The 11,503-nt window shown below is 38.6% G+C and overlaps 2 protein-coding genes across 2 annotated transcripts in view; one reads left to right on the top strand and one right to left on the bottom strand.

Moving 5' to 3' along the window:
* Positions 1-1,695: 1,695 nt before the first annotated feature.
* Positions 1,696-6,062, bottom strand: LOC135470060 (uncharacterized). Its single transcript, XM_064748778.1, has 2 exons — positions 5,607-6,062; positions 1,696-3,732 (listed from the first exon to the last, which is right to left on the bottom strand). Exons 1-2 carry the CDS (start codon positions 5,695-5,697, stop codon positions 3,008-3,010), a joined length of 816 nt encoding a protein of 271 aa, XP_064604848.1. The 5' UTR covers positions 5,698-6,062; the 3' UTR covers positions 1,696-3,007.
* Positions 6,063-6,271: 209 nt separating this feature from the next.
* The window catches only part of LOC135470221 (general transcription factor 3C polypeptide 3-like), a 47,894-nt gene continuing 42,662 nt past the window's right edge, over positions 6,272-11,503 (top strand). The window contains exons 1-6 of the mRNA XM_064749037.1: positions 6,272-6,395; positions 8,128-8,320; positions 9,587-9,697; positions 10,199-10,369; positions 10,657-10,772; positions 11,001-11,121. Of these exons, the coding sequence (XP_064605107.1) occupies positions 6,309-6,395; positions 8,128-8,320; positions 9,587-9,697; positions 10,199-10,369; positions 10,657-10,772; positions 11,001-11,121 (799 nt within the window). The 5' untranslated portion in view covers positions 6,272-6,308. The remainder of the gene's footprint in view (positions 6,396-8,127; positions 8,321-9,586; positions 9,698-10,198; positions 10,370-10,656; positions 10,773-11,000; positions 11,122-11,503) is intronic.

Raw genomic sequence — 11,503 nt, 5'->3', positions numbered from 1 at the left:
AGCAATGAGAGGTTAACGCAAGGAAGCAAGACTGAATGGCCCAGTACCATGGGAATGATATTTCAGTTGCAACAGCACTTTAGCGGCATGGAATCGCCCTGCCACAATAAGACATATATATGCACACACACCTTATGACTCAATTGTTGGGTTTTATGAAAAACCCAATCATCTATATATATATATATATATATATATATATATATGTATATATATATACATATATATATGAAGTGTGGGCTCAATCCCTTTGAGAGGGAAGTTTCCCTTGTTCTTGAACTTCCCAGCAGCCTAGGTGTCAGTAAGTATGTTCGGTGAGGACCACTTGTCTTCTACCAATAAGGCAGTGACATCTGTTTAGTCATACGTGGGAACCTTTGGTAGTAACTCGCCAAGGGTCAGGCACTCCATCCACTGTAGACAATCACAAATTCTGCTGTTAAATATCCAGGCGCCTTTGAGTTTCAAAGAATTTGAGAATTACCATAACCCTTCTTTCTTGCAGACATTGATAGTCATTCAGGTCTTACATGAAGTTCACTGGAGATACTTGCCTATCCATACACGGCAAAAATCTGTGTGTCACAATTAGGAAAGTTGGTCAGTTACTTGCCCAGGGTTTTAATACTCCACAGACACATTACTCTCCTCAGTCAATAAGTGAAATCAGGTGATTCCTGCCGTGCCATAAAGTAAGTGATACGCTCAGTCCTGAATTGGCTGAGACTAAGTCTTGAGGGCTTGTAGTCTTATCACTTTCCTCCTTGGTGGTTAGAACAAGTGATTAAATTCAAGCTTGATGTCTGTACTATGACTGTATGAACCATATAAAATCTGGTGTGTTTGAAATGGCACTACAGTGAGGCAGCATTCACCTCAGGTCAGCACTTGGATTGACCCATTGGGGCATGTTTTATAAAGCAGTCTCAATGCACCATCAAGAGCACTTACCTTGGGGGCAAATCTTCACTACATGTCATCGTGGATATGCTGCCAGGCGTGATTTCTAGACTGCTTTGTAAAATGGGCTCATGAAATGTGATGCCATTGGGATATGACTAACTTTATGTTTAGCTGGATAAGAGGTGTTTTTCTCCAGGAAAAAAAAATACCATTGATTTCTGAAAGAACACAACAAAACCCTGATAGAATTATATAAACAAAGATTTATATTTCTGATTATTATTTATATATAAATAAAATATAAACATTTGAGCAAACAGACATCATATAAGGCAACTCCAAATGAATAAATCACTCTATGATGACATACATTAAATGATACTATATTGTAAAATTATCAACACGTTTAATCTCTTGCTTTCATCATCTATTTACACTATTTCACTTCTGGATATCGGGTAATTTCTAGTCTATAAAGTTAATCAGATAAAACTGTAGTTTAGAGTTTTCCCACCTTGACCTTCATTTCGCCCTCTGGTATAACAAATCAAAAACAAACACTTGGATAATTATAATATTGCTGCAATTTGCTCAACTGGATGTCCCCTCATTGGTAGTACAACCCGATCAATGCCTCACAGATACGTGACAATTCTGTCTGTGGCACTATCCAGAGAGAAAAGAATGACGAATCCTTCAAAAAATAAAGCCTCCACATTTGGTAAGAAAACAAAACTGTCCTACAAAGCAAATGTGATCAGGATGTGATTAAAATATTCTCTTGGTTTTATTATATGTGACTTTCATAAATTATGTCTTTAAAAATCCTAAAGACTTTAATACTAGACAGTTTCCACAGATTGTACCATCAAATTTCAAGTCGAGCTAGCTTCCTCTCAGGTTGGCCTATCAGCAACCTGCAGATGGTCACAGGTTTCCTCTCGCCATAATCCTGGCTGTTGTTGTACAAGTGAAATATTCCTGAGTACAGCATAAAACTTTGCTCAATTAAACAAATAGATTGTATCCTGTACATAGGTGTGCTATATTAATACCCTTAACTATCTCTTCAAGTTTAAATTTTAGTTCTCTAGGATAACAAGGCAAAATTGGTAACATGACTTCTCATATACATCTACATTAGTATATGTAATCCTCTTTGGTTTTACCACAAAGAAATCCAATAAACCTTTAAATACTCTCCGATCAAGGATGAATTTAAGAAATAAAGTTGCGTTCACACAGTACATTTGACTCTAGTCTCCCTGCACTGAGAAACACACCATCTCAGACTTTGGGCATATCTATACTAGGAAAATTAAGAAATCTCTATGTAAACCAATGCTCTAATGAAGAAAACACAGCACTCTCCATAGGTTTATGGTGAGCATGAATTTTATAATATTAAAACAATCTTTTTTTTTCTGCACATTGTCCATGTGCTAATAATTCGTATTAGTGCACTTATACTGGTACTAACGCCATATTTCTATCCCTGCTGACGAATCACAATAAATCTGCTGCCAGGTAACCCACTGGATATAGGGACAATGTTCCAAATTGTTATGCTCCGCTGAGTACATCAATGAGGTATGAGGCAGTTCATGCAATGCCAAACCCTGCTTCACAACATGGATATCCTTCAAAGTAATACGGACTGACATGAACATGAGTTTGTTTTACAAGGTGCAAATCGGAGACACTCAGAATTGTAATTTTACATTACATAAATTTCACTCCAGAGTTATGATGGATTTCAAGAAAAGACAATAAAGGTAAATAACCCAAAATGTTGCCCCAGCCTCCTAAAAAATGTATCAAGGCAAATAAATGCCATATATTATGATGTGCGAGTTCAAGTCCGGCTCATGTTACCTGGCTTCATCTCCGGTCGTACATGGGAAGGTCTTGCAGCAACCTGCGTATCATTGTAGGTTTCCCTGTTGAATCCCACCATAATGCTGGCCATTGTCACTTAAGTGAAATATTCTCGAGTTTGGCGTAAAACTTGAATCAAGAAAATAAATAAATAAAATAAAATTGACCACATTTCAGGTCATTTACCATTTTTTCGAAAAAAACATATTTTCTTGGACATGTGAGTTTACAGCTGTGAAGTAAGACCAGGTGATAAAGCAGATGTATATACTAATCTGGTCTTAACAATAATCACCCCGTCTTTCTCCACACTAACAAGGAAGACGGCCCCTGGGCTAGACGTCTGCTGTACATACAGGCTTAGTTCCTCACCCTCCATGGCCTCACCCAGATAACTCTGCTCAACCTCTTCTACACCAAGTCTGTTAAACCATGATAAATTCGACTGCTGTACCTGATGTTTATACACAGCATCCTGGCAGTAGCTGATATAGGCTGAGAAGTTAGCATGCTTATTCAGGTCGATATCATTGTGGGAAATCTTGACCTTGCAGTTCCAGTGCCGCGGCACTTCTGGTATCTCAAACTTTACAGGCTCTTGTTTAATGTGGCCAAACTTTTCTTTAAACCACGAGGGCAGCTGCCTTTTCTTGTGTGTCTCCTTGTCCACTATGACGGACAAAGATTTAGCAATGGCCAATGTGTTTCGTCGGTCAGGGCTTTTTAATAAGGAGTTTATGATGAAGGACGTGTTTCCAACATGCACCAGTTCTTCCTCCAGCCAGATTTTCTTGTATAACAAACTCCTTGGATCTATCAGTGGGGTATTTAGCTTAATACGGAAGTAGCTAAAATATAACCGCCTGTCCTGTCTCAGTCTGCGGTTGTCAATGAAGTCTGGACTGGCGTAAAGAATTGTCAGAAAACAGGTTCTCTTCTCCGAAAGCCGTCCTGCAAAAAATTAGACAGAATTTACTGCTATCTGCACGTATAATCTAATCCCTTTCACTGCACAATTACCATTCCTGAATGAATATTCTTTGCTCATTTATTTCATTGATAAATGAAAAAGTACTACAAAACAAGGAGCATGGTTTTGAGGAAAATGAAGAAAGATCTGCCAAAAAAAATTTAAAAACAAAATTTCATATTTGAGGCATATTTCATATTTCTTAATAACCCCTCTATTTTATGCATTTTTCCATCATTGGTTGGAAACAATAGGAAACAACATTCTCCATGAACATCCTGGGAATGTTGGATCAGCTTAGTGTCCCCAGTTCGGGCTCTCACCCCAGCGATGTCATTTGACAGCTATTACCATTGACAGCTATTTAATTTCCAGACTGTCTCCTGGGGGTTAGGAAAACTGTATCTTAAAGTCATTTTCAGGCTCCAAGAAAAAGCTGAGAGGCTTTTATGTACAGCTGTATGTTAGGCCACATCGTATACTCTGGCTTATGCAATAAAAACCAAGTGATTCATGTGTCCTTTAAATTGCCATTAAATTTTTAACCTGTACAATGGCTGTCAGTTATATGGGTGGTATGTCTGGCATAAACCAACAACATTTTGCGAGTAAACAAAGATCTTTTCAATGCGTGATGTAAAGACTTGCCCACCATATTCATGGTGGAACAAACACTGTGCAAAAAAGCTACACAAATGCCATCAACTGCTTATTGTCACCAAGGCTCACACAATGTCAGCGATGATTATTTATTTATTCATTTATGTATTTGATTTGTGTCTTAACATTGTATTCACTCGTATAACCACATTTGGTTTTATGGAAACTTCAGTGCCCAGAAAACCAACCCTAATGCCGGTTACCAACCAAACTTCCTGTCTTAAAGCTGCAGCCAATCCACCATGGATGTTCAAGGTACTCCATCAACAAAACTTCATGTCATTTAACTCCTGCACTTTTTGACAGCTGCATGTTTAATGTGTGAAATACCACACCCACATGTAATTGAGCTATTTTTATCTTGCTTCCCGACCGACTATAAAAATCGACAGTCGATTCTTAAACTCACTAATGAAGTTAGATCTAGAGGTTGATATTGGCTCTGTCTAGATCTATAAAACATATACAGTATTTTCAACCTTTCCAATGACCTTTTTTTTTTGTTGGAAAAAAAAAGCCTTAGTACAAATTAAAAACATTGTTTCAATAACAAGTGATTTATATATTGTTTTGATTGCTGTTTTTTGCTTCGCTCAAGAATATTTCCCTTATCTGACGTCGACCAGCATTATAGTGGGAGAAAACCAGGCACAGCCCAGGAAAATTCACGGTCATCTGCGGTTGCTGGTGGACCTTCTCACATAGGACCGAAGAGTAAGTCAGCATGGCCTGGACTTGAACTCACAACGACTGTATCAGTCAGAGGCTTGTGCAACTGATCTCCTCATAATCCTCTCTTAGTCTACCTGACTGGCCCCGATGGCTCTGTTGGTAGAGTGTCCGCTTCGGGGGCGGTAGATCCAGGGACTATCCTGGGTCTGGTCACACTTAAGACCTTAAAAGTTGTAACTTCCTTTCTTGGTGTTTAATTAGCATTAAGGTGATAGTGCAACGACTGGCTGACCCGTATCATGACTGATAACAGTTAAGTGCAACGTTAAACCCCCAAGTACTAACTCACTCTTACTCCACCAAGGGTACTGGGATTTGGCTATTTGTGATCGCCTTTCAATTGCTAGGATGCAAGATGCTGGTCTAACCCTGGCCTTGGACAGGGAATTTTCTAGATACCATCCGGCATCAGTCGATAATTAAAATTATTTATATATGTTACCAGTATACAATGTATCATTACCATTCTTGTCCAGATGCGAGTAGCTGTAACCAAGCATCTGAATCTCTGTCTTTGTCTGGTCATGGCTCACAAATTCTACAGGCACTTCCATCTTAACTGCAACACCTAAAATCAATGCACCTGTGAAAACATAATTCACGGAGTATTTGTTTCTTAATTTGAGTGGTGTTTAACGAAAGGTTCGGAGAGATAACCCACGAGGCATGAAGCTTGAATCGGTGTCCCTTTCAAAAAGAACAAAAAGTATCGGTATACTGTAATGAAATCACCTAAAATTCGCCCACGACACAAACTCCCTAATTCAGACGAACTTAGGAAAGTGTTTTGAGGTTTGTTTTCAAGGTATTGTGATATAGGCTACTATTGAAAGGATCTAAATTTCAGCCCCCAAAGTATTATTTTTGCATCATTTAGTTTCCTCATAAAAATGCTCTTTTCGGGTCAAAGTTTACTAACTTGGTCATTTACAGTGTAGTGATCAAACATCGCTGTGCAATACCCGAATTCAAAACAAAACAAAACCCAGCAAGATGAGAATGGAAGATCTACAGAGAGATGTCGTCTACAGTTAGTTATAAATACAGCGTAAATATCCGTAAAGTTCTGTCAGAATCACCTTGGGGGCAGGAGCAGCTCTCCTGTAATTGGAGGAAGAAATTGATAAAGGGGCAAGTAGATAGCCACGATAAACTAACGCAAAACATGATGAACACTAATTTATTTAAGGGCATGACTGGAGAAAGTCTGTCCAAGGAACAGTATGCGGAATGGAAAAAACTAAGGAGACAGGTAGAGCACTGTTAAAGTCTTTGGTTTAACTGTTTTTATGTTGACTTCGGTAACGACGTCTGCTTGTAACAACAACAACAACACTAGTTATCGTACCCTATAACTGGTTCCACGCTCGCTTTAACACCCCCGCTTACACTATACTAGCTTGACCTTTGCAACGTGCGCGATAGATAGGCATGTCCACCAGTAGCCCCGAAATTATTACTGTTAGCGTTGAGACTCCAACGATGCTTGGCCAACATAAGAAAAGGAGTCTTTCGAGGCTAAGCCGGCAGATTCTTTTGTTAGTCTATGAGCTCCTTCTCAGAGGATAGTTCAATTATATTAAATGTTGAGGCCTTTTCTCAACGATTTCTGATATTGACGTGCCTCAACGTTTAATCGTTGCATTAAAAAACCTGTTAGGCCCATTCCACAAGGCATTTTGCAGAATGAAGATGGTTTTTAAATCTATTCCAAAACAGCAGCACATTTTCATCTGTCGATTTATCACAAGCACAATGTTGATCAGTTATTTCTTAGTCCGTGTGGGCCATTGATTCCTGGGTGATCCTCAAAGCTACCCACTGTACTGACAACCTTGACATATTTGACAATTGCAGGCAACTGCATCAGGTTTTTAAATGGAGTGCACTCAGATGTTAGTTTAGGACCATACTTGGCTGAAAAAAAAAGACAACAAAAAATATAACCCAAGTTATTTCAGAAGAAGGGTCCATACAGACCTTAAGGGCATCTACAGGCATTTTTACATTTTTGGTAACTCTGTAAATCTGAAATTCTTATGAAACCTTGGGATACACCTTTTTCAACAAGATAGAAACATGATTTCTCATCATTCACACCCTATGCTCTTCAGTATTACAGACGAGTCGCTCCGTTGTCATGTGAAGTACTGTATGTCAAAGCTAGCAGAACAGAATCCTTGTCAGGCCGGTGTAGATGTCATTTTAGAAACTGGATTAAGTAACAGTATTATCGTTAATAGGGATTACACTTTCTGAATATAGCACAGATTCTAGTGCTGATATTTGGCTCAGAACACTGTGCGTTTCATACCAGCGACCTCAGAGTCAGGCACCAAATCGCCAGCAATACATGTCAGTTGTGTAGACCACTCAACCAACAGGCCTTCCACAAAAATAGCAGGTAGTTGACCGGTATATTCAGAAAGTGTAATCCCTAGTAACGATAATACTGTTACTTAATCCACTTGCTAAAAAGACATCTATACCCGTCTGATATATTCACCTAAAAGAGTGGTGTCATTTGTGATCATCACAAGGGTAGTGCATGTTTGCTGTAAAGCCTATCGGTCAACTATCATCTATTTTTGTGGTATAGACGGTTGTCAAGTATTCTTGGCGATTTGGTGCCTGATTCTGAGGTCACTGGTTCGAAACCCGCAGTGGCCTCAGCCAAATCTCAGCACTAGAATCTATGCTATATTCAGAAAGAGTAATCCTTTTGAGGTAATCAAATTTCTTTGAATCCTGAACTGTGTGATAGGTCATATTCTTGATTAATTAAGAGGAAAAATTGCACTAATTACCATCCTCCACCGAAATTGCTACCTGTATAAAACAGGAAAATTTAACATAGTCCTTAATGTCCCTGGATATTTCCCCAAGTATATGAGCCAGTTCAGCATTAATTATTAATGCTGCAATGAAACTTTATGATCATGAAGCTTACAAAACTCATTTTCCTGGTTTACAATGTTTTATAGGCAGGAGATTTACTGGAATCATCTGGGGATGAGGAAGAGTTGAGCTTTTCTGCCTTAGACACCAGCCAAGATGACATGGAGGTGGACTCCAGAGCATCTGTCTCAGTGTCAAACCTGGAGGACGTTTCGTTGGGTAACATGAAACAGCTGAGCCTTATGGATGTGGACACTATCACCACAAAATACTTCACAGGTGGGCAGTTGTGCCTTATTAAGGCCACTGTGAAAATACACTAACTGACCCTCCAAATAGAGTTCTACTCTTTTAAGTATTTATTGGGCTTTTGCTGGAATTTTTGAACGCAAGGTATTGTGGAGTGGGGTGTCAGATGCTGTCAGTGGTGATTTCGGTGTCTAGTTTGGTTAAAGTTTTTGGCCAATCACAGGGTTGTAGTGGCCACGCATAATACACAGATAGCGATTTGCATATAAAAGACCAAGGAAGTCTTTTTACCTCTTAGCTCAACATTTTGCTCAGCTATTCACAGGGTTGCATTGCCTCCCATAGTACATGGATTTCCAAATGCAGTTCATGATTTGCATGTGGTAAAGTTGTGCACTTACTGCCTACAGTGCGTTTACCACCACTATGCTTTTTAATACAACTCCATAACATATGATGTGACTGCTGTTCAATCCTTATGCATACAATAAACAGTCAAAAGTTGTGACAATATAATAATTTGGGTGTTTCTTGTGTTTCTTGTTGTTTAACAAAGCTCAATATAGAGTACAAGAAATATTATATTTCATGAATCTTTTAAATCATACAATGAATAGTCATAGTTGTGACAATATAATAATTTGGGTGTTTCTTGTTGTTTAACAAAGCTCAATATAGAGTACAAGAAATATTATATTTCATGAATCTTTTAAATCTTTGATATAAATATGATTTAGCAATAGTTACCAGTAATACAGGTTGTACCTGTAACCCTGACAAATTGTATACAAACTTGACATTTGTATGTACTGAAGTACATGTGTGTGTATATTATAACAACATATATACGGACAGTGTTAGCCTTTTAGCATGGTGTTGATGACACTGCAGTTTGTACTAAAGGCTGTTCATGTTTAATGGGATCTACATTCAATTTTACAAGAGGTTGAAGGGTTCAGTCTCTGGCCTTGGGGAGGGACTTCATTAATTCCCTTGCTCTCACTGTTCCTGGATGAATCACTTGTCTTCCACTATTATTATGTGCATATCTCTACGTCTCACGTGAGAAAGTTTAGAAGTAACTTGCAAACGGTCAGTGGTTTACGCCCCTGGCACTCCAGTTTCCTTGACCTTTAAACTCACTGCCATTATATACATGGTATAGGTGGACAATTTATGAATATGATCTTAACCAAGTCAGCTAAATCGTCTTAGTTTTCTGGTTTGGTTGTGGATGTATGCTATATTTAGGGTTTTGTGGTCAAAACATGTGTAAACTTTCACTTTCTTTTTCAGGAGAAATTGAGTTCAGCGTGTTCAGTGAAATGATGGAGCAGTTTGGTCAAGCTAGGGAGCAGCTGTTATCTGGAGAACAGGGAGAGGTTTCACTTAATGACAATAATCAAGGTACGTGTGATTTTGTTCACTAAATCAGGCAGAAAATTAAAGTGACTTTTGTGTTTGTTACTGGTCTGTGTGCTTTGTATTTGTGTTCTTTGTTTGTGGTGTGTATGTAGTGTATGGTTATTCTGTGGTTGTTACTGCTCTTTGTTCTGTGTATTTATGTATTGTGTTTGTTACTGCTCGGTGTTTTGTGTGGTTGTGTACTGTGTTTGTCACTACTGTGCATGTTGTGTACTTTGTCACTGCTCTGTTTGTTGTACATTTGTGTACTTTGTTTGTCTGGGATGTGTGTTTGAGCACTTTGCTTGTAACTGCTCTCTGTACAGTGTATTTTTGCACTGTCCGAAATTCCTAATATGTACATCATGCACGGTCATCTTTCTGATGAGCTGGGCTAAATCTGAGAAAATGACTGAATGACCAAATATTTTGACCCCTGTGCTCTGTGTAGTGTATATTTGTACACTGTGCTTTTCACTTCTGTATTTACCATATATTTGCCAGATGTGCTGACTGAAGAAGAGGAGCAGGGAGATGAGGAAGGTGACAAATCTGACACACCCTCTGTGGAGGACGAGGAAGAAGAAGATGATGATGATGAAGAAGATGATGAAGATATCCCCGTTAATGACGATGATGAAGAATGGACCCCAAACAAAGCCAGCAAATCACCAAGTGAGATTGGGGCTTTAATGCTACAGCACAGACCTGAATATGTAGAATATGCAAATTTAATATATGTTTATGTGAAAGTGAAAAGGTTGTGTGTATTTCTTTTGTTTTGTTCTGTACTCTCAAGAGCCTGTAGATGTACAGAGCTTTTCAGATGCAATTCATAAATAAATAATTCAAAGTAAAGTTATGTGTGAAACAGTTTGATATGAACTGTGAACAATGGAGAGATGATGCAAGACAGGATTTACAATGCAATTTGTTACATCAACATTATTTCTTATCAACAGAAAAAGCAAAGAAGAAAAAGAACATTGTGAAGGTTAAGATCCTCTCCCCTAGGCAGAAGAAGGCAATGCTAACATCTCCTTTATCTTCTATGAAAAAACAAAAATATAAGAAAAAGGTAAGGATGATATAAGCATCTAAGTCAACATGCCAGCAAATAAATATTTTGATTTATAATTTGTTTTGTGTTCAATGTTGGTTTTAAAATTTAAAAAATATTTTGGGATGTGTCCATTCTCATGTCAAAAGCCATTACTGTTTTCTGGCGCTGACACGTCCTCACCACGACATGGCTGAAATACACCATTCATTTATTCTTTCAATTTTTGTCCCTGTTGAATTTTAGAAGAGGAAAGGTGGAGACCTTCCCAAACACCTGCAGGGCCTGATGGGAGAAGCTCATCTTAAGTTTGCCCGAGGAGAGCACGAGGAAGCAGTGAAGATGTGCATGGAGGTCATCAGACTAGGTGAGCATTTGAAAACTCAATTTGATTTACCAATTCCAATCCATAAGGTGTAACAGTTTTAAGCTTGGCATACACATGAGGTTAAGGTTTGACCCAGGTCAACTCAGCTGGTTGTAGTCGCGGTGTTGGTTCCAGTCGCGGATGACCTCACATTTTGCAGAGAGAACTGCATACAACCTGGTTCAAAGGTCATGTTACAAATGTAATGACAAAAGGTAATGTAACAAACAGCAGTTAACAATGTTGTGTGTTCCATCATAAATGCGGCATGAACATGTAGCTGTTGATCAGTGAGGGTGTGAGTTCAGATCCACCTGGTGAGAGGCTGTTGTAGTACACTACTTCCTTAATTTCTGATTGATGCATTTATGTCTCATAATTA

This window comes from Liolophura sinensis, chromosome 7 (assembly GCF_032854445.1).
Source record: "Liolophura sinensis isolate JHLJ2023 chromosome 7, CUHK_Ljap_v2, whole genome shotgun sequence".
Classification (NCBI taxonomy): Eukaryota; Metazoa; Mollusca; class Polyplacophora; order Chitonida; family Chitonidae; genus Liolophura; species Liolophura sinensis.
The sequence above is the reverse complement of the archived record's forward strand: the minus strand, read 5'-3'. Positions and strand labels throughout refer to the sequence as shown.